At 38.9% G+C, this 27566-nt stretch overlaps 4 protein-coding genes and 1 long non-coding RNA gene across 7 annotated transcripts; 2 read left to right on the forward strand and 3 right to left on the reverse strand.

Moving 5' to 3' along the window:
• Window positions 1-1584: 1584 nt before the first annotated feature.
• Window positions 1585-3558, reverse strand: LOC139188984 (uncharacterized). The gene is made up of 4 exons (XR_011572442.1): window positions 3415-3558; window positions 3202-3331; window positions 2722-2788; window positions 1585-1776 (listed from the first exon to the last, which is right to left on the reverse strand). It is a non-coding gene; the product is annotated as an uncharacterized lncRNA (long non-coding RNA).
• A 4719-nt stretch (window positions 3559-8277) lies between these two features.
• Window positions 8278-11272, reverse strand: LOC103446359 (transcription factor VOZ1). 2 transcript variants are annotated; one of them, XM_008385450.4, is made up of 5 exons: window positions 11044-11272; window positions 10347-10598; window positions 10038-10187; window positions 9320-9842; window positions 8278-9211 (listed from the first exon to the last, which is right to left on the reverse strand). In XM_008385450.4, exons 2-5 carry the CDS (start codon window positions 10572-10574, stop codon window positions 8658-8660), a joined length of 1455 nt encoding a protein of 484 aa, XP_008383672.1. In that variant the 5' UTR covers window positions 10575-10598; window positions 11044-11272; the 3' UTR covers window positions 8278-8657. The 2 variants fall into 2 exon arrangements, with proteins under 2 accessions (XP_008383672.1, XP_008383671.1); XM_008385449.4 differs by having other exon boundaries at window positions 10839-11210.
• Window positions 11273-12787: 1515 nt separating this feature from the next.
• Window positions 12788-15666, reverse strand: LOC103446360 (OPA3-like protein). The gene is made up of 4 exons (XM_008385451.4): window positions 15195-15666; window positions 14529-14663; window positions 13857-13943; window positions 12788-13215 (listed from the first exon to the last, which is right to left on the reverse strand). Exons 1-4 carry the CDS (start codon window positions 15321-15323, stop codon window positions 13057-13059), a joined length of 510 nt encoding a protein of 169 aa, XP_008383673.1. The 5' UTR covers window positions 15324-15666; the 3' UTR covers window positions 12788-13056.
• A 5713-nt stretch (window positions 15667-21379) lies between these two features.
• LOC103446361 (histone H3.2) lies at window positions 21380-22148 on the forward strand. Its single transcript, XM_008385452.4, has one exon. It carries the CDS (start codon window positions 21557-21559, stop codon window positions 21965-21967), a length of 411 nt encoding a protein of 136 aa, XP_008383674.1. The 5' UTR covers window positions 21380-21556; the 3' UTR covers window positions 21968-22148.
• A 3483-nt stretch (window positions 22149-25631) lies between these two features.
• On the forward strand, window positions 25632-27566 carry LOC103446362 (uncharacterized). Of its 2 annotated transcripts, XM_017335067.3 has the most exons (3): window positions 26246-26543; window positions 26742-27078; window positions 27215-27566. In XM_017335067.3, the coding sequence occupies exons 1-3, from the start codon at window positions 26376-26378 to the stop codon at window positions 27289-27291; spliced, it is 582 nt and encodes a 193-aa protein (XP_017190556.1). In that variant the 5' UTR covers window positions 26246-26375; the 3' UTR covers window positions 27292-27566. The 2 variants fall into 2 exon arrangements, with proteins under 2 accessions (XP_008383675.1, XP_017190556.1); XM_008385453.4 differs by having other exon boundaries at window positions 25632-26543; window positions 26742-27566.

Raw genomic sequence — 27566 nt, forward strand, 5'->3', positions numbered from 1 at the left:
AGCCCAGTGGTTCACAGCCACACTGCTTAAAAGGTTCGAATCCAAAGCAGATATAACACTACTTGCCTAATTAAATGTCATCGAAAGTATGTTTCTCGATGAAGGGGCTGGTAATTACTCATACTTGCAGCAAAAGGCAAGGGCTAGGGTTTGTAATAATACTTGAGATCTGACGCGAATCAATTAAAGGATTACGGACGTAACCTTTTGTGGAAAAAAGTTTGAAATCCACCAAAAAAATTGAGAAAATCCCAAAAATTGTGTTTGATTAATAATTTAATGATTGCATCTAAATGACTTAAATGAGGTTGAAGGACATGAAGGACCGCATGCACCTGTCGTTCCAGCTGCATACTTGCAGAAGAAGATGCGGAGTAAAAAGCTAGTGGTTCTAAGCGGTCCCCGGTCTTGCATGGTGTTGTCGATTCAATTAGTTGGATATATCGTCATTTAGTATTACGGTGTAGTGATATTTTTCTTCATTTGTAAGTAAGATGTTTTAGGTTCAATTCTCGTCAAATACAAGTTTGAATTACATTATTACTAACTCATTGTGAGGCTAAGCCCAACCCTTTTCCTTAGTATAGATAATATCGTTTTCTTTTATTAAAAAAAAATATTTGGATATATCAAACGATGAATACTAAGTAACATTTTCATTTGCATTTTTTTTTTGTCTTCCTCGCACATTTGCCTTTGACACTACATTTATGTATTGAGTAATGCTAAGAAGACTAAATTTGCAAATAAAATGATGTGTCACCAATAGGAATAAGCATTGGCGGATCTAACATTTTAAACTCCGGGGATCCCAATAATAAAGGTCAAAAAATTTATAGACAAAAATAACATTGAAAAGTTAAATATAATACATTTCATTCAAAAATCATACGCAAAACAACATTACAAGCTATAAAATCCTAATTCAAGCGTCCACAACAAGGTTTCATAGTCTGAAAATGTTCCATGATAGCCTCATTACCAATACATGAAAAAACATATTTCTCAATGTAAAGAACTAAGATGTTACTCAACCACTGATCTCCCATTTTGTTGCGAAGTTAACCCTTAATGATATTCATAGCGGAAAATGTCTTCTCCACTGAAGCAGTTGAAACCGGTAAAATCAAAACCAACTGAACAAGCAAATATACATATGCAAATGTTTGATGCAACCCTTTCTCCACCATTTTCTTAACAAGATCATTAATCCCCGCAATTGAGAAAAATCATTATCAGAACGCACAAAATGAATATAAATATCAAGTTGATCGTGACGTGCCGATCTATCTTGATCCGTGAAATATGTAGGATACATTTGAGCAAGGCTAACCATCTTTTCTTTATCAAAAGCTACAAATGAATCATTCGGACTCAAACATGCTAAGCAAATAAGCAATTCGGTATATAAAATGAGTATGCAAACATAAAACATATAAATAGTAGACTAAAAATCTCCATCAATATCTAACATAAAACATATAATGACACACCCCGACCGAAGTCAAGGCATGCTGGCCGTCACGTGAGCGTGACGTAGCCATGTGCACAGTGCGGAAGCAATATTTATAAGGAAAGTACGAATAATTCAAAACCAAATACCATAGGTTCTAAGATAAGTTTAAGTGTGAATACACAACCAGAGCACAAGGTCTAAGTGCAGTCAAACATAAGATGTACTAATTTAACAACACTCGAAGATAATCCTACATGAGTGATGGTTTGTCAGAACTTCAGCAGGAAACCTCGAGATCCACCAACAACGCTACCTAAAACCTGGAGGGGCGCAAAACAAAGTTGAGTGGGTCAGTAAAACAAACTTTTCAAAACTTTCTTTTCTCTTTGAATATACTAACCCCTCGCCGTAAAACAAGTATAATTTCCCAGAAATGAAGTATATACTCATATACGTAATATATCTCAAAATCATGCTAGACAATATGAATGTACGCCATGTCAAAGTATCATAATTGAATACTCATCATCTCTATGTGAATATGATGGAATAACATATAATCAATTCAACCATCGGCCATAAATATAGTTTATGTTCTTTCATCATAATCAACTCAGCCCTCGGCTGCATATATAGCTCATAATCATCTCATCACATCATGTATATATATGTAAATCCTGCACACAATCAATACCACCTCACGTGGTCTGCAATTCATCACTGTATATAACATAATATGCTATAGTGCTACAATCACGTGAAGACTGTGTGATAAATCGCGAGTCACCTACGAGTCGAACCCACTAAAAGTGGTCTATACGACATGACTGTGCACCTAACTTGGATCCAAGGCGAGCATGCGGTGCGGGAGGTGAACATCACGTGAAAGACTGTGCCCCTAACTCTGGGCAGGAGCACTAATATACGTGTGCAAGTGAATGAGCTCTCAATCATAACCAACATCGTATCTCAATCGTATCTTAATCATAACCAACATCGTATCTCAATCGTATCTCAATCATAACCAACATCGTATCTCAATCATAACCAACATCGTATCTCATCATCGTTACCAGCATAATATACTCACATATAGCTTACCTGGGCCTCCTCAGCACCATGCAACAATATGCATAATTATAATAATGCACATACTAAAATATGATGCATGTATGACAGGATACTTAAATCACATTTCCTTAAAATACGTTTTTTGGGAAAAACGTCAAGCATATATATATACTGAAAAATAACTGCCCACTCACTGATATGTCTCCGGTTCGTAACCCCCACGCCTAGTCTGGTTACTCTCGTCCTCCGTATAGGTCTCGCCTATAAGAGAAATAATTATAAAAACGTTATTTAAAAGCACATACACAACATTCGCTAATAACTTCTCATATATTGCTCAATTTGGGTATATGAATATACCACCGTGACCTACTCGACGTCACGAACCCGTACAAATATTTAAAACAATTTTTGGACCCCCCACTCACCCTCACGCGCCGGGAAAAGGTCGGCTCCACACGCGGTTACGCGCAGGCGCGTGTCGTCTTTAACCTTGGGTCACCGGACTGGTTTCGCCAGCGACGGAAAAGTCGCCGGTTTCTGGGCTAGTTTTCAAATCGTCATAACTTCGTCATTTCTTCACCATTTTTCGTGATTTTTGTACCAAAATGAAGCATAAGACATGTAGAATCATGATATACAAGTTTCTAGGCTTGAAAACCACTATAATTTACCTGAGTAAGCTCGATAGTTCGGTAAACTTTGACAAGCTTCGATCTCCGTACTCTGACGTCCAAAACCTTCCAACAAACTACCCCGAGCCTCCTAAGGACCTCAAGAAGCTTCCTATGAGCTTAAAAACTCCTAAAAATCAACCATTACAAAGTTTATGAATAGTGTCAAACTCGGAGGTGAGTGGTTCGACGTGAAAACTTTGAAGTTCTTACCTGAAATGGGTATGGATAAACTCGTATCGACAAGATGAAGACGATGGTGGTCTTTGTTTCCTCAATCTGTAAGGATTTGATGAACTTTGGTGATGATCCGTGTGTAGAGAGAGAGAGAATGAGTGAATTCGAAGGGAAGAGAGATAGTGTGAGTTTGAGTGTTTGAGGGAATTACAGGAAAAAGGAAGAAAAGGTGTTCTGAAAGAGTGTGTATGCTTGTCCCGTGAGTGTATGTGGTCCACAAGCCACAATCATTCAAACACAATCAAACAAAACGTCCATGATCATCCACTCTTTAAAACTAGGGTAATTTAAACAAACCCTAAAGTTCTAAATCTTTAAAATGTTCAAGGACATTTTATTAACTTCATACTCACGAAAACGATAATACGGGACGGGCTGTCACATAAACATGTTTAGGCGCCCGCTTAAACCTCCTAGGCGTCCGCCTAATCCACCTAGATCACGACTTTTACTTTAACAAAAAATAGATAACTTTCATTTTTGTATTATATTTTTGTAGACATCGAAATTTCGGTGAAATAAATGTTCACCAATACATTAAAATTTTGACATGCCAAGGCATACGTGGTATACACCATGTGTACACAACTTGTACACATGGATGTGACTCATCAAAATCGGACGAGTTATCAAGAAGGACATGTGTCAACACTTGGTGGAAATGAATTATTTGATTTTAATTTAATTTAATCAAAGGTTGATTGATGGAGTCAAATTACGAACCGGGTCACAAATCGAGTCTTGGTTCTTTCGTCAATTAATCAAGCCCACAATCAAGGTCAAATCCATATGTAGGCAAGATTTAGAAAGTCTATAAATACGAGGTTCCAAGATAAAGAAATGATCCAAAAATCATTTCACGCCTAGATGCTGAATCTTTGAAACTCTAAACCTCTCAAGCACTCAAACTCCCCAAACTCTCAAACACTCAAGAAGATTCGGAAATCTATAAATACGGGTTTAATTGCTCATCGTAATTAGAATGAGTATTAAGATTTACTTAAATAATTAAAATTTTGTGGCATAAGTTGTAAATATATTATAATAATTGGTTATATATTTGTCTACATGGTAGTCTATTATTTGAAATTTGAGTTTTATTTGAATGTGTAAAATTTAACGGGTTTTTTGTTTGGAAATTAGGAGTTCAAAGGCCTATTTCTAAACAACCCTAGTTCTAATTCTCAATTACATTCACAACTATATCAAAGTTACATGCTTTCTAATACAAACACAAATTGGATACGTATTACGTACTCACTAGTGAGGTCTAGACTAGGCTTGGTATTTTGGACCCAACCCATTAACCCGACCTGACCCGACCCAACCCGTTAATATTTGTATTTGGGTGGATGCTTAACAGGTCGAGTCGCTAACGGGTGAACCCGTTAAATAACGGGTCACTTTGGGTCAACCCGTTAGACCCGTTAGGACCTGTTAGCACCCGTTAGTTGATGATATTTTAGTAATTTTAGTAAAGTCTTAATAACAAAAAATAAACTTTATGCAAAATAATAATAATAATAATTGTTAACGGGTGAAACGGGTCGGGTTCGGATGATCCGTTAGCTTAACGAGTTGGGTTCGGGTGACCCGTTAACTTAACGGGTTGGATTGAACCCAACCCAAACCCAATAAACCCGACCCGTTTACAGGTCTAGTCTAGACAATGTTACGGGGGTTCGGTTTATCCGGATTATCCAGGCAGGCCAGGGTCCATCTTGGAAATTCACCTATTTATTTGTAATTTGAGTTTAAAGTTTCTAGCATGTAATGGGTTTGAAAGTTGTTGATGAAACTATTTTTTTTTTATTTCTAACTTTCTAAGCCTTATAACTAACCTTCTGTTTTACCATATAAGTCTTATGATGTCAATAACCATTTGATTTTTGCAAAAAATTCTTTTTATTTGTCGGTTCATATAAAACAAGATCTGCAACGAAAAAATCAATTATGTTGAAAGAAAAATTTAATAGAAATAGCTTATCTTTCATGGCTAACATGACATTATCCGTTACTTATTGGGTGCATTTTTACTCACCACTCTCAAGTGGTCCTAATGTTCATCAACCAACGTATTATTATTTGAATGTGTTTAACTTTTGAGATTTGTGTCTATCTACCATACAAATTTCAAAATTTAAACCCATTAACGGTAATAAATAAGATGGTGAACAAAAATATTCTCTAAGTTAGTAGTGATTGGGCCTGGTAGTCGGCCCACTGCCGATTGGACCCAAACTAAAGAAACACCACACGGCTTCGTTTTGATTCCCGCTTGAACCGCTTCGTTCTCTTGGCACAATTAAAGCGTCCCTTATCAGTCTGGTCGGAAGAACACTATTTTTAGCAATAAATCCGAAATCTGCAGACAGAGAACAAGTTTCCAAGTCGGCTCGTTCTTCACCGATTTCCGTAAGATTTCGCCTTTCTCTATTATATTTCATCGTTTTTCTGGGATTTGATTGATGTTAGCTTCTGCATGTTTACAAATTACACCTGTTTGGTTCCCGATAAAACGAAGAGGAAAAAGAAAATGTAATTTTCTTACGTATCCTGTAAATTTTGGGTAAATATTATTCAAATTTTGAAAATGGAAAATTTATCAGATTCTTGTTCGGCTGTGAATAAAACTAGAAAAATAAATTAATTTTGAGAATGATCGTAACTTTTTTGAAACACCCGGTCCCAGCCCGGATGAAGGAGGAGGGGGAGAGTGTCATTTAGTCGATAGCCGGTACTCTCATCTTACGTCGAATCCTTATGATAATAAATCCTAAACGAATAGGAAGACTTTTGAAAGAGACATCCTAAACGAATAGGAAGACTTTTGAAAGAGACTTTAAGAAAAGTCTTAGAGTACTTGGATCTAACGGAAAACGTGGTACAAATTTGAGCACAATGACGTTCTAGGATTCATACAGCCGACCTATTTAGTGAGAAAATGCTTTGTTGTTGTTGTTGTTATTTTTTTTCCTAAACGGTAAATCTGGTAGTCTAGGTTAAAATGTGTTTAGGAATATGGGGCATCACATTTGGTTTATTACCAATGCTTTGATTTTTTTTTAATGGGGGATTTTTGCGTGGAAAGAGATTTTAAGAAAAGATATGGGGTACGTGAAGCTAACGGAATACTTGACGCAAAATCAAATGCAGTGTTGTTTTAAAATTTATACAGCAGACTCCACAAAGCGGGACAAAACTTGGTTTTTGTTCTTGTTGTGGTGGATTTTTGCGTGCATGTTTTTGCCAGCAAATAGCAGATTGCACATATAATTTAGTGTGGAATTTGATTATTTGTTCATAATTTATGATATTCTCTTTATTTATTTATTTTATATTTAATTATTTGAATGGGATTATGCTTTGCCATTGTACAATGCTGAGATGCTTGTTTGTGAATCCCAAATTCCTTTTATTCAGAACGAAATTTGCTATTCGGGAACATTCTTGTTGCTACCTTTAATGACGAGATACTGATGTTGCAGAAAACATTTTGAGCAATGGGGAAGAGGAAGTCATCGGCAAAACCGCCTCCTAAGAAGCGGAATGACAAGCTTGACACCATCTTCAGCTGTCCCTTCTGCAGCCACGGCACCAGCGTTGAATGCCGCATGTGAGTGCCTCTGTTTGATTTCGTGTCTGGTATTTTGAGTTCTCTTAACCATCTGAAGAGGAATCGATAACCCGGAACTTGTTCTAGGAGACCTTCTTGAATGTTAGGTTCTGCATTTTTTAGTCTTGTAACTCGCTTTTATCGTTTATCTTCGCTTCAGCGACATGAAGAACTTGATTGGGGAAGCTTCTTGTAGAATATGCCAAGCAAGCTTCAGCACCACCATCACAGATCTGTGCAAAACGCAGTCCCTTGATTTGAAACTTATATCCCCTTTCGTTCGAGACCTGTAGGCCTGGCATTTTGGACTCAACCCGTTAACCCGATTCGACCCAACCCGTTAATATTTGTATTTAGATGAATGTTTAACGGGTCGGGTTAAATAACGGTTCACTTTGGATCAACCTGTTAGACCCGTTAGGACCCGTTAACACCCGTTAATTGAGGATATTTTAATAATTTTAGTAAAGTCTTAATAACAAAAAATAAACTTCATGCAAAATAATAATAATAATTGTTAACGGATGAAACGGATGACCCGTTAGCTTAACGGATCGGGTTCGGATGACTCGTTAGCTTAACGGGTCGGGTTCGGATGATCCGTTAGCTTAACGGGTTGAGTTCGGGTGACTCGTTAACTTAACGGGTCGGGTTCAAACCCAATAAACCCAACCTGTTTACAGGTTTAGAGACTTGGGAGTTGAATTTTAACTGGATGACATTTGACAATGGAGATTCAGGTTAGTAAGAAACAAATATTAACGTAGGAACGAAGTTACAGGATGGTTTGGCCGCTTTTGAACGCTGATTCGCTTGTGATAGTCTTCAACTCTTCATCTGCCCTCGAAATTAGGTTGTTATGAAAATGTCATTTCTCAGGAATTTATGCCTTTCTTTTATGGGAGTTTTAACAAAACACTTCCAGTACTGTTCACTTTTAACGAAAAACCACATTTATACATTTCTCTGTTAATATTCACAATACCTTTAAAAAAAACTTTTAATTAAAAAATAATTTTTTTTAGACTTTTCGTTAGTTTTCCTTTCTTTTATTGCTTTCTTCTAATTCTGATTTCCTCTGTCTTATTTAAAGTAAAAGTAAATATTATCTGGAAGTTTAAGGTGAAAATTATCTGGAAGTAATTGCCTAATGAATTATTGTAAAATCAGCATTTACAAATTTCTGAGGGATGGTTTTAAACACATACAAACAACATAGAAACTGCATAATAAGATAGATATATTATGTACCCAACAAGACGACATGCCGTCTAAACAAAAGTTTAAAGCCCAAACACAGGATAATTGGCGGCAAATGGTGTTCATTTCATCCATCCAATACCACCCTTCATCATATCACAATTAGCTAATAAAAATGCAGTGCGACGAAGTGACGAAGTGACGAAGTGACGAAGTGACGAAGTTAGAGTATGCTCGAGCGTCGGCGGCATTCCGTGCGACGAGCTCTTTGCGCTGTGTCTATAGAGCCAAAAATGTGCTTGACTTCATAGTAGAAATGCATGACCCCCGCCACACTACGTAATGGAAACTAAAGATTAAGGATGGGCATGCTCCTTACTCCAGCCCATCAAAGTTCTTTCGGTTAGGTTATGTAATAGCCGTTGACGTCGTCGAGAAGGTAGTCGTAGGGTGCACCTGATCCATAGTCAAAAGTCGCATTTGTGGTTGTCCCTCGATTTGGAGAGTGGTAGACATTTCCGACACCAACCTTTGCGTTAACTTTGGCCCTGCCCTTGACAATGCGCTTGTTATCGATGGGGAACTCGGCGGAAAGCCTTCCCATCTGCTTCTGCAGATCAGCAACTGAATCGTTGGTTAGTTTGCCCTTGGAATTTTTCTTCCCATCAACAAGTTTCAGCTCCAATCTGTACAAGGCACAAGCATCGCACTTGTTGATCTCGTACTCGTAAAGGTGCCACTCAAAATGGTTCGATGGTTGAGGATCCATATAGTAAGACCTCTTCAGCCCTCCATACTCATTCATCACTTGCTTCCTCGACTCATGCCAACCTCGTCCGTTGTAATCTGGCAATGACCTCTGTTTTCTGTTGCCGCTCTCAAAAGCTCTTCGAGGCTTATCGAAAAAGAGCCACTCCCTGATTACCTCACCCTCAAGAACCGAAAGATCAAAGAGTTCTGGAATCACAAGGACTTGATCAGATCAAATTCACAACAAAAGTCACTCATGACTTCTAAATAAATTTTACAACAAAACGAGGATAAAAACAGCTAACATGCACTTACCACGTGCATTCCATGGAGACTTCGCAGTAGCCGCTCCCTCGCACTCAGGGATACCAACACTTTTTCCTTGTGCCTTTGCACTAAGAGCAGCAAAAAGTAGGCCGTCCTTCAGGCCTATGCCCCCAGGTCTAAGGACCGGACCCATGCCTGGTGGTCCTTCATTCAATGCCAAAGCAGCATGAAAGCTACTGCAGTAGTCTAGCCACCAGTCCATCCCTTGAGCAGGCCTAGGGCAATCCCAAAGTGCACACTTTGGGCCCAAGAAAGCAGATGGCGGAGGAAAAATACTCGGTAGATAAGTAGAAACCTGAGGCAATGTGTCCTCCCCACTCAAAGCTGTGGCATTAAAACAAGGATAGAAACTCTGCTCAAAGTCTTGATGCAATTCAAACTGATGATAGTCCAATTGATTAGCCCCTTCCAAATTGTTAACAGCAACATTGCGAACTCCTGAAGGGGAGCTTTTGCTCTGATCAGCCAACGGCATGGCATGTTCCTGTTGCCCTTGATTCACACTAAATCCCTGATATATGGTGTTTGCAACCACCAGTGAGTGCTCATATACAACTGATTCACTTTTCATTTCAAAGCGGAAGAACAAAGCACATAGCTATATGGATAAACAACAAAAAGAAATTGAAAAGAAAAAAAACAAAGACAGTTTAACAGTTCAGAAAAGAGCGAACAAAAAAAAGAAAAATAAAGGGTGCAAAACCACCTCATGAAAGACCAAACTTTCTCCAACTTGCAAGTTTTGATCATTCGGCTCGGGTTTCGGTGCAGCTAATGGACTAGTGGCATCATCTTCCTCTTCACACAGCTGCAACAGCCGGCAAATGTCCGAAGAGAACGAACCAAGACTGCCACCCTATATTCGCCATAAACACCAAAATTCACAACCAGACCCTTTAAAGCAAAAACATAACCACATATTTCATAAGTTGATGTATTACATATACGCAACAGGACGCTTCTAATTACATATCTAGTTCCACATATGCACTCAAAACAAAATCAAAATGTTTACCTGCTGCTGCAAAGAAGAAGCCGGGGAGGGCTCATTTAGCTCGGCTTTCCACTCACGTAGCATCTGATGCACTTGTTCTTCGAGGAGTGCAGCATCGATGGAGCGGCTCTCCTTTCTAGCAAACTGGAGGTCCATGAACATGCCCTGCAAGTCATCAACACGGTTCTTTGCTTTGTCCTTGAAAAGATTGTGAGAAGCGGACTTGCAATTGCTCTTTGAACCCTTCATCACACACCCGCCCCCTTCTAAACCCTACAAATCACAAATCAGACACAAACCCATCTCAGATTATCGAAAATCCATCAAGATCAAGGCTTTAGCAAGACACACACAAACCCATCTCAGATTACCAAAAACCCACTAAGATTAGCATATAAACAGAGCCAAAAAACCTGAATTACGAATAACAATCACGAAAATTCACCATAAATCAGACTAAATCAATAAAATTAACTTAAACAGAAAGAAAACCAATACTAATGGAAGTGGAACCTCTACTGATCAGAAGCAACCGCGCACAAATGGTATGCGAATTGAGTGATGAAATTCAGCAGTTAATCCAAGCTCACCACCGAAAGAGAATTGGGATCGGGAGGTCGAGAGGGTTTGGGGTGGCAACGACGAGAGGTGTGGAAGCGAGAAAGCTAAAAAAGAAAAGAGAAAGTCGAAATATTCGAACAGAAAAGGAGATGCTTACCCAATAGTCTCTCTCAAAGTGTTTGATGCCAGTTAACAAATTTTTGGTGAGTAGTTTTTGTGTGGATTTGTGTTGGGGTCTCTCCTGACTTCTGTAGAAGGAAGGAGCGGTGGCTTCTCTTTTCGCTCGCTTTCGCTCTCTCCGTGTCTGGCTGGCGCGCTGTGGAAAGTGAAAGCACAAGTGCGGCCAGCGTGGACGCTGGTAAAAGGGTTAAAGGAGTGGGATGCATGGGCGGTGGCAAATGACATAAGCACCATTATTTTTCTCATAAGAAAATTGCCTTTTGACTTGTGATGATTAAAATATAAATCCAAAAATATAAAAGTCCAGTTAAATATAAGAAAAACTAATGAAAAATGTTTGAAAACTTTGAGTTTTAACGATAAGGACAAAATAAAGGGTAAAGTGAATAGTATTAGATTTGACTTTTTAGTGTAAAAATATGGTTTTTCGTTAAAATGAACAATACTGCGGGCTTTTCGTTAAAACTCCCAAATATATGGAACCACCACGAGGTGTCACAGTAATTGTGGACAAATTTCAGATTCGTATTTCACACTCCACAACTTGAGTTCGAGTCCTGACGTGTGTGAATCGCACAGTATTCACCATAGGGAGGCATGGTCGCCATAAGAAGGCTGAGATGGCTCGGTGAGTCTTTCCGACCTTTGCAAGAGCGGACTGTCTTGGTGAAGCCACAATGGAATTATCCTCAGTCTCACTAACGACAATTTGAAAATGTGTAGTCTATGACATCTAATTTTCACTTTGTTGCACATTTCTTTTTTGATATAAACAATAGTGTGAGAGTGAGAATCAAACTTAAGATTTCATGTCCAACAATAAAGTGCATGGTAGCATTTTTTTAGTAGCAATTGAGAGAAACATAGTTATGGTTTTTTTTTTTTTTCAAATAAAAAGAACTTATTTGATATGGACATGGGAGACTGATTTGGACTTTTGACGCCCTTTATTTATTTCATTTATTGTCATGTTTATTGTTGAGTCCATATCTCCTCCTTTAAAATATCTATGAAAGAATAAAATTGGTACACTACTGAAAGTGATATTTTCATAAGAAGATTATTTTTATCGTATTACTTTTGCTACACAAGATTTTTGCATTTCTCATCCTTTTGTTTATGTATAATACTATTTCATTACAACATCTCTAGTTAATTATTTATTCCGTTGGTATTTCGACTCTAAACTGTTGTAATCGCTCATTCAGGACTATTTTTGTAAAAATTACTCATAAGCGTTTTTACTATAAATGTAATAAATGGTCATGCTCAAAAGAGAAAGAAGAGTTGTAGGGATTATAGGTTTAATAGAATGAAGGCGAAGACAAATCGACCAAGAGAGCATCCACTACTACCAATACCATCCATCAGATTCCTAATTTGATGCCGGTTTGTGGAGATAGAAGAAAATTATAAGGGGGCTTTTTAGCTATAAAATGGCTTCTAAGATTGACATAATTTCTCACTTGGATCCTTGAGATTGTCCACCGTCAATCATTTTACTCTTTCCGTGAAAAATCTCCATTAAGTTGAACGTATTTTTGTTAAATCAACCCTCCACTTGAACCGGTGGTTTCTCAAGGGGAGTGAGCTACATTTCCCTTGTACCTTGCCCTACTACTTTCTCCATTTTCCCTTCTCATTCTGCAATATTGTATGATGAGCGAACCTGTTTCTCTTTCTTATTCTACTGACATCAAAATCTCTCTTTGCACAACCTCTGCCTCCAAATGTGTAAAAGTTTTGCATTCCAAAAACCGATTACGGCTGGAAAGTTAATGTCACACCACCAAAGCCATCATTAACTTGGCATACATCTCTCTGTTAACAAACGTTTATAATTCCGAAGGCAATGAAGCCAGGCATCAATCTAAAAGATGCCCGGCGGTCAAAAGAATCAAGGGCGAAAATTTTATCTCGGCGATGAGGGCATTCTATGAATTAAAATCGGGTTAAAAACCAAATTTATGAGATGAATTTTGTGATATGATCAGGCTGGCTTTACTGACTTTGCAGATTCTGTATCAGGGCGCTTGAAACTGATAATCCCACTAAGTCCACGTCCCCTGGCAAGCTTCTCTAGTTCTTCAAGTTTTTCCTTAAGAAGTTCTACTTCTCTTGATAAGGCTTCGTCTCTTTGCTTCAGTGCCTGAAAAACAGTGAACAACAGGGAGGCAGTTACGCAGCCATAAAATTTGTAGGAAGCATGTAGTGTGAAACAGAAATTGGGTTGTGCATACTGCATAGTATGATATATAATTACCATGAAACCGTGATATGATTGTTTCACATTACAAGTCTAACCAACTCATCACAACGTGATCTTAGGCTTCGTGATAATCCACCAAGATTTTCCCTGAATTAGATATCCCCAACCTTAGACTAGCTCTTCCCTAAAGAGTTGCCTTGGCTTGTAAGAAGATACCGATGCCCATTAACGTCGGCATGCTCTAGGTGTTTATCTTTCATTTGGCTTTAGAAGGATAAGCTATGTATGTCTAGTTCGTCACCAGATCGTACTTTATCCACATCAGAAATTGAAAAGATGATATTGTACTATCTTGTTCACTAGAGAGCATAAGGAATTACCATTTTTATTTCAAATCCATTAGCATTTTGAAAAGGAATGGAGGTCATTTGTTCAAAAGAGGGTAAAAATGCAACTGAATAAAAAATTTATATAAATCATGCGATCTATGACATAATAGCATGTCAAGGTTGCCATACAAATGCAAACCAACACAGTGACTCAGTATCATTTAATACTTAAAGAAGATATTGCCAAAATACCTCCAGTTCTCGCTTGCGTGCTTCCTCCTTTCTGGCTTCTGATCGAGCACTTCTTTGCACTTCAAATATCAAAGCAACTGTTGCAACCTATATATGTATAGAAATTTATGCACATAAGTATTTACAGAACAATCGAGACACGTATAGTTGGTTTTAGTGGGACAACCATGGTATGTGAGTCAGATTTCTGTACACGTTAAGAACAACCCCAACCCCCCCCCCCCCCCCAAAAAAAAAAAAAACCTCTTCTTTTTTCTCCCTCTCATCAATGTTACATACGAAAGAATCCTAGGCCAGCGCATAATTCCCATCGACAAAGCATATGGGACTTATGAAAGGAAGCCATATTTCTCAGACACCCCAATAAGTTTAATCACCTGTTTTTTGAGTCCTCGACCAACAATACAGCAATCAATATTTTTTCTTGTTAGACAGGGGCATGCATGTATACAATTATCACCAAGCAGAATCTTGGTTCTTGACTTCCATCTACATGCTGATTGCAATGAGTTTGATTCCCACACGTCTACTTATGCAATTAGACATATCCCAAATCTACATATTTTATTTTCGCTTGAGCCTTCCAGTGTGCGTTGATAAATCAGAATCAAATCTTAAACAGAAGAGAAATAGCTATGAGTGATTGCACAAACAAGTACCAGTAAATATTACCGAGAAGACAAAGAGCTCGCCAATAAGGTCCACAGCAGCCTGCACAGCCTTCTCCTCATTCAAAGGGCGAATCTTAACATCAGTGGCACGACTATATATGCGCCTTTGCATTCTCGTGGTCATTCGATGGTTTGCCTGAATCCAGTATATTAGAAAGTAAACCCCTTCACATCCATTAAAAAAAAAAAATGTAGATTTCTACCAAACCGGCGTAAGAACTTAATGTTTGTAATATCATATTCATACAATAACATGATTTACAAGCAGATAAAACTAACAGAAACCCGAAAGGATTCCGCAGAAGTGAAGTATATCCAGACGCTCAACTCCAGCACCACTGTCAAACAACAATTTTATAACACCACAGAACACAACCCGTATGTCGAAACGGAACGATGGGACTAAATGCGATTCACAAGCACTAGCTGGGACAATAAAAACTACATCGCCCAAATGGGTAAGCTCAAAAATTGAATTAGCACCAATAAGAACTCTCAACCTTTTGTTCTCAATTCAAACGGGGGCAAGAAAAATTTACCAAAAAAAGTACTGGGATCATATTATTATAACGAAATACAAACGCCCATCTGAAACTATATCTGAAAGTTCAAAGCTTCCGATGGTTAGCTAAAAGATCATAACAGTAACAGCAATAAGATGATTCACCTGTGCGATGCTGACGATGAACTGGCGGAACTTGGGGTGCATTGCAGCTTGATGTTTGAGCCTGGCGGCGACGGGTTTGCTCAGAGTTTTGATGGCCAAAGTCCCGAGCTTCAGGAGCGGAAGCACCATGGCTGCGCAATCCTATCTACAAATACAATCGTTTAGTGCTCACTGTTCCGGCTTCGGATCAAAGCTGATGAGAATTCAGCAGCAAATGCTCAATCGGCGGTCGTCATGGTGGTGGAAATGGGGTGACTGTGTATCATTGCAGCGGGGTTGACTGGTTCAGACTTCAGACGGCGAGTGAGATTCTTGGGGAAGAAGAAGAAGAGAGCTGAGAAATGGAGAAAGTCGGGGGAAAGAGAAGGCATGCGGGAAAAATGGGGTTCGTTTGTTTATTGGTGAAATTGGGGGAAAATGGAAGCTGCGATTTTGTTAGTCCTCGTTACTTCTAGTTGGTTTCACTCACACCAAATTGGACGGTTGAAAGTATAAATTGCCTATTCGGGGACGTGAACCGAATACTTACCTGCTGTTCGGCCCAAAAGACCGAATATTCGGTTTAGGAATTTATTGCTGCCAAATGGACCGAACGGTCCGAACCGAAAGCACCGAATTTGATTTTTATCAAGTGACGTAAATTACAAATTCACCAAAAAATCTTAGATGGAATTGATGCTACTTATTACAACTCATAACCAGACAAATTAGAAAAATTATAAATTCAAAAAAAGTCTCACAATGGTTATGTGGGAATCGTTGTACGTTATTCTAGCTCAAATTGAGAATACCTACACAATACAACTTTGGTTGCAACTAGTTATTGTTGTCTATGAATCGGACTCAAACGGCATCATGTTGTACAAATTAAAGCAATCTACCAACCCTAGATATCATAGTGGGTAGCACTCCACACCTCTAACTTTCATTTACAGTTCCATCTCTCTCCTTTCAAAACACCCTAGCCTTTTACCTCCATAGATGCCGACCTCTGGCTATGGCTAGGAGCCGGTGGCAGCTTCCCTCTTTCTTCTCATAGCCCTTCTTCCCTTCCTCTATTCCCTTTCTCCCTCATCCCAGAACTCTTTCCCCTCCCTTTCCATCCACGACCCAGCCCCCTGACCTCACGCTGACCACCCTTTTTCTAGCCTTCACGTACGTCTTATTCCCCTCCCGGGTCTCCCTCTCGCCATTTTGTGAGCAATTTTCCATGAATTTCAATCTCATACCCAAATTCGAGTCACGCCATATCAAGGTTCTCCTTCGATTTGGCACTCGTTTTCTTGGTGTGGGTTGTATTCATGGCTGCAAGTGGTTGGATCCACCATCGTCAGCTTGTTTTCCATGGTTGTGGTACTTTCCTCGACTAATTTTGTGGATGCGCCAACTTGTGCGCACATATCCAGCAGCTCTCGGTTGTTGTGCGTTTCATTCCAAGCATGTCCACTACCTTATGCAACTTGGTCTTGTGCTACTTGATTTTTTGGATAACGGAATCTCACTTAACTAGTGAATTTGCAGGTGGCCTTGGGTTGAGTGTCCTCGTCCCCACTGAGATGAGTTGGCTTGTGGTTCCCTTCTCGGAGTAGTGTAGTTGTGCATCACTCACCTTGCGAGCTGTAAGATCCCACATCGTCTGGGGGAAAGGATCATTCATACCTTATATGTACATGCTCACCTCCCATTTGCAAGACGCATTTTGGGAACTCAATGGCTTCAGATCCCGTAAGAACTCCGAAGTTAAGTGAGTTTAGGCGTGATAGGAGCATATTTATGCGACTTAGTTAGCTTGTTCTTATGCATTTATGTTGTTATTTCTTAGTCAATTATGTATTTTAAGCTATTTTCGTGTGTTTGTAGGTCCTAATAACAAAGTTGGTAAGAAAGTGCATTTTGGTTCATTTTGGAGCAATTTTGGGCTGAAATGGATTGCATGCATATGGAGCAAGTTGGATGAACGTTTTTGGTGTTTTAAAAAGGGTTTCAACATATGCAAAAATCTGAATAATAAAGTTGAAGTGTGGAAGTGTGCAAATACATACACTTAATGAACAATTTGAAAGGAAAAGAAGTGAAAGATGTCATTTGTTGGATTGATTTACAAGTTGTAATCACATTTCCAGTAACTACACACATAATTGCAAGCTGAAATGATGCATAGCATGTGTGTGAAAGTGTCTAGCAGTAGGTGCATGTGTGAAGAGGTGTAAAGTGGCCAAAAATTGGTGTTTGCAAGATGAAATAATGAAAAACATGTGTGTGAAAGTTGTCTAACAGCTAGTACATGTGGAAGTGAGCTGGAACACAAGGCAAAGAGTGCAGAAAATCAAGTTTGAAGGCACATGGACAACTCCTTTACCGTGCACTCCATCCATTGTTGCAGCAACCTTTCACATTTCCTTTGTCTACCATGTGCACAATATTCTTGTCCACTCCTTGCACTCAATTGCTACACCATTCCTTGTTCCCTCCATCATTTCAGATTTCATGCATCATTTCATCACTTTAACCTCCACTCATTGCACTCATTGATTCACCACTTACTCACATTTCCACCCATGCCATGCATAATCACCATTGTCTCATTTATGCACCAGATTTCTTGCACTCATTTCATGCACCATTACACTCATTACCCCTCCTTGCCGTGCACCATCCTTGTCCACTTCACCCATCAAATTTCATACAACTTTTACCTCCACTATATGCACTCATTGATGCACCATTCCACCTCAATTTCCTTTCTTTACCATGTGCACAATCATTCATGTTCCCTACTTGCATTCATAGCTGCAACACCACTCTATTTTACCCCTTATGTTTTGCTTCATCACTTCACTTTCACCTTTGAATCATTTCAACACCACTTCATGCATTAATTGCTGCACACACCACTCAATTTTCCCTCCAAATGCCGTGCACTACCTCTATAAAATGAGTATGTGTGTGCAGCCATGAGAAGTTGAGTTTTTGCTTGATCATTCATCCCATTTCAATACAACCTTCATCCAAACACATCCATTCATCTTCACGTCCATTCCTCCATACAAACAAACCTTCAAACACTCACCAACACCTTGTGCCGTAGCAAAGGAAGGGAAGGAAAGTGCTTGGACGTGCTTGCTGTCCAACTTGGATCGTTGGAGCGTTTAGGTGTTTTCTTTCTTTTGTTTCCAATGTTTAAATTCATTTTCTTTCGTTTTGTTGTGAACATGAGTAGCTAAACCCCGCCTAGCTAGGGGTGATTTCAAAGCCATGATTATGTGTGTAATATGATTTGATAAATTCCAGTTATGAACTCTTGAATCGTGAATGCATTTGGCTTAACTATTTAATTGATAACTTATTTGTATTTTTTGATTAAGGGTCGACACTTAATTGGCGTGCATAAATCCGATGCTAGAATATAAGAAAGTTTCACATAATCGTTACAAACTTATATTCATAAGTAGTGGAGGTCGCTTATAAACGATCGCGTTAAGTTTAATTCTAGCATGAGTGACATGATGTCATAGTTGCAAGTGCTTTGTCAATGCTTATGATTTTCATTAAACGTAATGATCTTTGATTGTATCTCTATTATGATGTCGTACAAGGAACTTTTGAAGAATGTTTTGGGTTGTCGAATGATGTCATCCAATCTAATAAAACAAGGAAAATCTGAGGGTTAACTAGTGATGTCACAGTTAATTTGGGGCATTGTCGTTCATAATTCAATGAAGTAGTAACTGGAAATCGAGTTGTTTGCATACATGTCATGTGTGGAGAAAAAGCCTCTAGCTATCCCATCCATCATCTTATTTCTCAAATTCGTTTTACAATCTGTCTAGTTTTTCATACTTGTTTGTTTGTTTCAACTTTATCCAAATCAAAACCCCTCTTTTAGTTTCTTGTTTCAAAGTGTTTCAAATCTGTTTTAGTTTGTGTTTTTAAGTGTTTTGATTCAAGTAAAAGTCAAATTTCGTCCAAAGTCATTCCTAGTGTCTAGTTTAAGTTTATTTGGTTGTTTTAAGCTGTTTTGAGTATTTTAAGTTTGCTTTGAGTCTTGTGAGTCTTGTTAAGTGTTTTTAAGTTTAGTTTTATATTTTTGAGTCAGTTTAGAGGTTATTAGCAAGCCCTCCTAATCCCCGGTCCATAACGATCCATACTTATACTTATACTACAATTGTCAAAAGATGGTTAAATTTGTGTGTTAAGTTAATTTTCGCATCAAGGCGAGAGCAGTCATAGGATGGGTGACCTCCTGGGAAGTTCTCATGCCGAAACCCAAGAACAAATCTGTGAGATTGCGAAGTGGACAATATCTTGCTATGCGGGCGCAGTGGTCGCGCTGTTATATTGGCTAAATTGGTCTTCGTCTTTGAGCAATGAGTTATGTAGTCTCGTTTGTCAACGAAGACTTGATGTGGTCTAGCTTTAATGCAATGACTTTTTGTGGCCTCGCTATTCTGCGATGACTAATGTGGGTGCTGGTATATCTCTGTTGTGTCTATCGTTTATTGTAACATATTTGTATTGGTGCAATTGTGCACTTGGTAATTGTGGGCTTGTGCTTGTGTAGCCTGCTAGGGGTTTATTCTTGTTTGTCTAATTGTGCGAATTCACTCCAGATCAATTTTTTGGTCATTGGAGTTATGTACCCAATGACACCCTTATATTTTTTTGTGGTGATTAATGAAATATCACTATATCGTTTCTTGTCAAAAACAAAAAAAAGAAAAAAAGAAAAAAAAAAGGATATCGTAGTGGGTGGAATCCATTTGAGGAAGGAAGAGAGACAAAGAGGATGATGAGGTTTGAATCGGATCGGCCATCATGCAGCAGAGATCCAGCCTAAATTCGCACAACTAACTGTGATGGGTTAGAAAACATCTGGGAGACAGAATGTATGAGGTACTTTATTAGGAAATTGATATTCAAACGATAACTTTTTGGAAAAGGATCCTCGAGATCTATCATTTTTTTTTTAAAATCCTAAGGATCTCATGACCATGATCGTTTATCGTACATCGTGCGGTTAAAAATTATTTTAAAATTTAAAATTAAATATAAATAGTACGTAACGAAAACTAATCACACGATATACGATAAACAGTCACAATTATGAAATTCTTAAGATCTTCAGAAAAAAAATCCAGCGAGGATCCTTTTCCTAACTTTTTCTCCTATTTCTTTTAGATACCTATTTCTTTATTGGTCTGACGTTACACTAATATTTGAAGATGTTCAAGTTTAATTCCTAATTTTCCTGTTGAACTTGATCATGTTATGGATGACATCCTTCCACTAATGAGTTTGACTGTTCACCTTTGTGCTAGCTATAGTTTTCATGAGGTACGTATGTTCCAACCAACTGGATGAAAATCAAATCTAAAGACTTGCATGTCGACTACACCAAACAATGACCTCAATGATCTAACAATTCCAAGTGAAAAATTGCTTCGCAATTATCATGTGGATATTTCATGGAGATATCATAGTGACTCAAGGGTCTACCACTAAAGCGTTGCATCTGGCCGCAACGTCATTTTGACCAATGATTGAACATATCACATATCCAAAGGTCTAGTAAATGAAGTTGCGGCTAAGATACATCAATAATATCACATATGAGATTAATATACCAAATACGATAATTAAGAACAATCCTAGTGTAAAATACTGTTCTAATGATGTGAGAGGTTATGAGCTAAAAAGTGTCAGGTGACTAATTTTCATTGACTACCGGTTTTTTCCTATGATTAAATTGACCCTTCAAGACCCTTGTGCAAGAGTCGGAGCTAAACTGACCGTTTGAAGAGCTCTGTGCTATTTTAACCTAAGCTAGATATATCCCATTAAAAATTGAATTTTGCCATTTTAAAATAACATTTTTGCCTAGGTTAGTCTGCAACTTTGCATATGCTCATAATTTCTCCTCCACTTTTTTACTAAATTTTTGTGTCCTCAAATGTGACCAGTAACATAAGCCTAATGATATAGCAGCCCGGCCCACTTCCACCGCAGAAGACAACAAAGGTAACCACGTCACCGATCCTCGATCCGTGTTACACCTCCTAAAGCAACCCACATCCGTCGATTACCAAAGCATCAACGGCCAAAGTCACTTCTATATCGGGCCATTATTTTGAAACTCGCGCCCAGCGCACAACAAAAACACCCGCCGCGTCAGCGATCCGCAACAACAATAACCCATCAAACTAGGCACAGCCGTCGATAACTCCACTAAATCAACGGCCTCAGTTCGTCGTCTGCCATCTCGATTTTTCACACATCCCGCTATAAGATCCCTCCATAGCCAATGCTCCCACTCACCACTCACCACTCACAAATCAATCAAAAATCCCCAATCCAACCCACCAATGGCTCGCACCAAGCAAACCGCTAGGAAATCCACCGGAGGAAAAGCTCCCCGCAAGCAGCTGGCCACCAAGGCGGCTCGCAAGTCTGCTCCGGCCACCGGCGGAGTGAAGAAGCCCCACCGCTTCAGGCCGGGAACCGTCGCTCTCCGTGAGATCCGCAAGTACCAGAAGAGCACCGAGCTTCTGATCCGAAAGCTTCCCTTCCAGCGCCTGGTCCGTGAGATCGCCCAGGACTTCAAGACCGACCTGAGGTTCCAGAGCTCCGCCGTGGCGGCCCTCCAGGAGGCGGCCGAGGCGTACCTTGTCGGGCTTTTTGAGGACACCAACCTCTGCGCCATCCATGCCAAGAGGGTCACCATCATGCCCAAGGATATCCAGCTCGCTAGGCGCATAAGGGGCGAGAGGGCTTAAGGTTCCAATGGGGTTTTAGTACAGATTGAAAAGAGTATGATTTGCGCAGGCGAGGTGTTTGATGAAATGTTTATTTTTATGGGGTGTTGGCTTTTGCGTTTAGGGTAGAAAATGTAGGTAAGTATCTGAAAGATTGTAATGTTAACATCTACGTTAATGAAATCCAGTTCCTCTTCCGAAATTCGTTGTGAGTTTAAGTTTGATTTGTGCATTTTAGTTGACAATTAACCCAATTTGTTAACATCGCCGTAACAAACGCCGCGATATGAAACTATACTCCCGACCCTGATGCTCCTGGGAGTCAAAGTCCCCAGCTTGTTGCCGCTTGTTGTGGCGATGCTCGATCATGCTCTCGCAATACTGTGTCATTTGCTCGGAAACTGGTTCGAGGAAGCCAGGTCATGCCTTTCGACAGCGCTCATGGGATGGGGTTGTGGGAATACGAGGGAAGGAAACTCCGAATTCAACAGTGGTTTCAATTAGGCAATGATGAACTCGGTGTTTAGAGATTGCAAGCCAATCTTTGATGGGTTGAGTTCATTGGATCGGATGGGGGTTTTGAAAAGTTGCTAGGATTCTCTGCGAGGCCTTCTCTCAGCTGATGCTATTTCCTCAAGGTACGCAAATTTTCAACTTTTCAATTATGTTATTTTTCGACTATTATGTAACTAAATCAACTGCTATTTACCCTATTTATAACAAGACGGATAGAAGCTCAAAATCACATAAAGTGCTTTTAGATTAGCGAAAATGAATAAAAATGATAAGTACGAACTCATATTAAAATTATTTATCGCATACATGAACAACCAGGTATTAGATCATCAATGTGATATGCTTATCTCAAACTTGAATAATTTGGTGTCTCATTTGTGGTTTTCTCGAGTCCAATCAAGCATGCCATAAAACCGTTTAGTATAATTTATGGGTTTATGCACGTGTAAGCAACTGTTTCAAACATTTTTCTTAAGTTAATTTAATAAATTATAATTATTGAATCATTGTTCTTGCTATGATACATACAATTGGGAGACTTTTCCTACTTTTTCATTTCCACATTAAACAAAGGGTACATGCATAATTTCTTGGGCAAAAGTCTCGCATGCCAACCATATTTTTATAAGTTTCAGATTTTAGCGTTGAAGTATGGCTACTTGGCCAAGACAAATCTGCAAAGTAGAAACCACAACAAAGACCACCAACCAAGTAAAATAGAAAAATTTGGATAGATCATGTCATTACAGAATACATACTTAAAGTCATTACTAAGATAATTTTGACAAAAAGAAAAAAATGCAAGACGTAATCTCTATACTTTAGTCTCATCTGACATTATATCGATTTTACTTAATAATTAATATGAGAGTTGTCGTAATTAGTTAACGAAGTTTCTTTCCAAAGTAACCAAAGAGAAATGCTAAGGAGATTCAAAATGGGACTTTATGAATTCTCTGTCACCTTATAATTTAATGTCAAATTATGTGCCAACATTATAAAACATTGTGTCAAGGAGTCTATGAAGAGTCACTTTTGAGAAAGTCCCTTTAGACTAGGGGTGGTTCAGGTCGGGATCCCGAACCGAAACCCCTAACCCGAATCCCAAACCCCTAACCCGAATCCCAAACCAAAACATTTCGGGATGGGATTTTATATCCCGAAACTATTGGGATCCCGAAATTCGGGATTCCCGAAAGTGTTTCGGGTCACTTCGGGATTGGGCCTTGAAGCCCAAAATGTTGGGCTTTTAAAACTTTTTACAATTTTAAGCTCTTGAACAAGTAAACCCACCCATTTTTCAGAAAAAAAAAAAAAGGTTAACAATTGCAGGCAGCTTGCCTGTTTCAGTTTCACAATATCACAATTTCAGTTTCACATTACCATCAGTTTCAATTTTCATACCAAGGAAGCAACAACTAACAAGTTAAGCTTAAGTTCACAATTGTATACCAAACTAGTTAATTAAAAGTGCATGCAACCAAAATGAAATAAGTTAAGTTTTACAAACCAAAAATCCGAATGAATTTAGATTAAGTTACAAACCAAAAGCAAAACATAGTTTATAAGCAAGAAAGTGCATGCAACCAAAATGAAGCTTAAGTAAGTTCATTCCTTTTTGCCCCTTCGGCCCCTTCCCCTTGTTGTGATTTTTCCCTTCTTTGTAAAATACAATTCTAAAACCGTTGCCGCCACCTTGTGCCAATTTGGAAGCTTGTACTTTGGATTCAAGTCATGGATCCAATCTTTAAAGTCCTCTTGATCAACCACCCTAAAAGGCATCTCCGCTTTTATTATCCACTTCACACATTTCAAATCAAGTCTTTTTTTATTGAAAGTGTGAGCAACAACTTGATCCCCCATCACCCCTTGTGACAACAATGGTTGTTTCGAATCCAGGGTCCTAGGTGTACTAGTAGATTGTGATTGGCTACCGCTACCACTATCACTACCACTACCAGACCCGTCCATCCTGATAATGCACAATAATATATCACAACACACTTCAGCATATATAATATATTCATATAAGATTAAAGCAAGTTAATTGATCCATAAACTGATCCATTCCATAATATATCACACACATTCCATAAACTAATCCATAAACACATATATTATATCAAAGTCAAACACATATTTATCTCAGAATATAATCAAGTTAATTCAATATAATCAGGTTAATTGAATATAATCAAGTTAATATAATATAATCAAGTTAATTTTTGGTTCATCAGTTGAACCAATTTGCAATAACTCAACAAAATACGCAAATAGTTCATAATTCGATATCCGAAATTGCTCCATTAAAGAGGCATTCCCTAATTCCGAATATGTTCACACTCCATTAAAGAGGCATTCAATATCCGAAAATGCTAAAGAACAAAACCCAGTGAAAATAAAAAACCCTAACCTAGATTTTAGGACTCAATGGGTTCCTTCTTGTCCTGCGTCTGCGTGAGTTGTGGAGGATGAGGAGCGGCGGGACTCTGAGTGAAAATGTGAGTCGGCGTGGATTTGACGGAGGCGTGGAGCGACGGGAGCACGGGCGGCGAGACTGTGAGTGAGACTGTGAGACTGTGAGAGAGAGAGAGAAGAAAACTGGTGGGATTCAAACGAAGAAAAAGACGAAGACGAACCTGGACTTCAGCCGGGAAAGCAAGTGCGAGAGGATATCGTCTGGAGAGGACCACGATCGAGCGTGAGAGGACACTACGTCTGGAGAGGAAGGAGACAGCGAGAGGGTTCGCTCCGACTAACTGTGAGTCTGTGAGAGAGGGACTGTGAGAGAGGGACTGTGAGCGAGAGCGGAGAGACCGAGAGACTGAGCGAGAGCAAGAGTGAGTATGAGAGAGAGAGAACACCCAGCTTACAAATGACCTAACCTAACTCAATGGACGATTCGATTTGATTTTAACAAATCCAACGGTTCAAGTAATTTCTAATTAAAAATTAAAAATAAATAAATATATATATAATAATCGGTTCGGTTCGGGATTACCGAAAGCTTTCAAAGCTGTGGCCGAATCCCAACCCAAACCTTCAGGACGTGTTCGGTTTCGGGTACCGAAGGTTTCGGGAAATTCGGTTCGGGATTTTTTCGGTCAAATTTCAGGACGGGATCGAGACGGTTCGGGATTTTCGGGAAAAAATTCCACCCCTACTTTAGACCATCTCCAAAGGAATGTCAAACTCAAATTATAAAAGTCAAATTACAATTGATGACTGATGTGGCAATTTAAAGTCTTATATCAAATTTTGTATTTTTCCAACTGAATCAAATTGTCAAATGTTATTTTATTATTTAAATAGAATTTCAAATGGTTGTAATTATTAAAACAATGTTGGAACAAAATTTATATTGGTTGAAATGTTAGTGAAATAAGGGACCCACCATTAAAATAGATTAAAAATAAATTTGACGTTGATGTCAAATTTGACTTCAAATCACAAAACTTTTGAATTCAGTCACCAAATAACACTTCAGTTGGAAAAACTTTTAATGTCAAGTATACACAGTGGTATTCCACCTAAGATTGATATCTTTAGGGATGCTCTTAACATTTTTCTTCCCCACAAGGAAAAAAAAAAAGAGAGACATTTTTCTTCCCCACAAGAAAAAAGAAAGAGAGAGCCCGCATACCGTCATACTTAAGTATCCTAAAACGCAGATTGGTCATGTGGTCTCAATTAGTTAGTCATAAATAATAATAAACAAATCCGAGTTGCTCTTGCAGGCAGCCCAAATTGAAGTCAAAGCTCCCTTCAACAAATTAATCCATGGAAATTATGATCTCCTTCCTTCCTACCATAATTGGGAAATATATAATAAAAATCCATTCATAAATTAATTAGAATCCACTGAATCCCCCATTTCCTGGATCAGAAGTTAGCAAACCAGCAAAGCAAAATTATGAGTTTTGAAAAGGAGGACCTTGATCTGGTTTTGGTCCCAAGTGGATTGCTAATCATGTTTGTCTATCACATCATCCTTCTCTACAGATATATCCATCTCCCTCATACCACAGTTCTTGGCTTTGAAAACCATGACAAAAGAGCTTGGGTTGAAAGAATCATGCAGGTAAGTACTATCTCTCCCTCTTTCTCAATTAGCGCACCAGATTATGAAGCAACTCAGCTCGACAGACGCAAGTCCAAGAAAAACATGACCTAATTTGGGGCTCATATTGCGTCTGTTGAGCTGCTTTCGTAATCCGATCCGCTACGTATTACCCTAACGTAACCTAATTTTCTTTGTGCCTGATACCTTCAATTGCAGGTTGATAAAAGAGATGTAGGCACAGCCCTAAGTGTGATTTCATCCAACACATCAGCAGCAACTTTTCTGTGTTCCATCTCCTTAACTCTCAGCTCCCTCATCGGAGCTTGGATCGGAAGTAATTCGAGTCAGACAGTCTTCCAGAGTGAATTAATTTATGGAAGCACCGACCCATCAATCCTCACAATGAAATACATAAGCCTCTTAACTTGTTTCCTTCTAGCCTTCGCATGCTTTGTTCAATCAGCAAGGCACTTTGTCCATGCAAACTATCTGATCAGCATGCCGGACAGTAACATTCCGGCGTGGTACGTGCAGATGGCGGTCATAAGGGGAGGTGATTTCTGGTCACTTGGGCTTAGAGCACTCTATTTTTCTTTCACTCTTTTGCTATGGTTTTTCGGTCCGATTCCAATGTTTATTTCCTCCATGGTTTTGGTCATGGTCCTCCATTACCTTGACACAAACACCAGGCCACTGCACCAGCACCAGCTTCCCGGAAAGGAGATCATCAAACGCGTCGGAGAAAGGATCTCAGAGGTGGCTGTGACCATTCAGCGTCATACAGAAAGGGTTGAAACTACGAGAACTACTGCGTAATATTGTAATTGTTAAAAGAATCAATTTTTTGTATGTAAATGGCAATCGTATATGCGTGTTTGGAGTTGTTGGGTAGTAGGTTTTCTTGGCTAGTTGTGCCATTGGATATGTATGAGTATAAATATGTTGCCACGGAAGATCAAATTGTTTTTTTAAGGACGGAAGATCAAATTGTAATTTGATTAAACAAATCAATGTATTATGAACACCAAGCAATTTTTAAAA

Source organism: Malus domestica, chromosome 10, assembly GCF_042453785.1.
Source record: "Malus domestica chromosome 10, GDT2T_hap1".
Lineage (NCBI taxonomy): Eukaryota > Viridiplantae > Streptophyta > Magnoliopsida > Rosales > Rosaceae > Malus > Malus domestica.

Coding starts and splice junctions, on each gene's coding strand:
- LOC103446359 (XM_008385450.4), bottom strand. CDS start 10,574: ATGAAGGGTTCAAAGAGCAATTGCAAGTCCGCTTCTCACAATCTTTTC. Junction 10,188..10,346: donor CTTCTTCTTTGCAGCAGCAG/GTAAACATTTTG, acceptor TGGCGAATATAG/GGTGGCAGTCTTGGTTCGTT. Junction 9,843..10,037: donor AAAGTTTGGTCTTTCATGAG/GTGGTTTTGCAC, acceptor ACCATATATCAG/GGATTTAGTGTGAATCAAGG.
- LOC103446360 (XM_008385451.4), bottom strand. CDS start 15,323: ATGGTGCTTCCGCTCCTGAAGCTCGGGACTTTGGCCATCAAAACTCTG. Junction 14,664..15,194: donor TCATCGTCAGCATCGCACAG/GTGAATCATCTT, acceptor TACTGGATTCAG/GCAAACCATCGAATGACCAC. Junction 13,944..14,528: donor GCGAGCTCTTTGTCTTCTCG/GTAATATTTACT, acceptor ATACATATATAG/GTTGCAACAGTTGCTTTGAT.
- LOC103446361 (XM_008385452.4), top strand. CDS start 21,557: ATGGCTCGCACCAAGCAAACCGCTAGGAAATCCACCGGAGGAAAAGCT.
- LOC103446362 (XM_008385453.4), top strand. CDS start 26,376: ATGAGTTTTGAAAAGGAGGACCTTGATCTGGTTTTGGTCCCAAGTGGA. Junction 26,544..26,741: donor GGGTTGAAAGAATCATGCAG/GTAAGTACTATC, acceptor CTTCAATTGCAG/GTTGATAAAAGAGATGTAGG.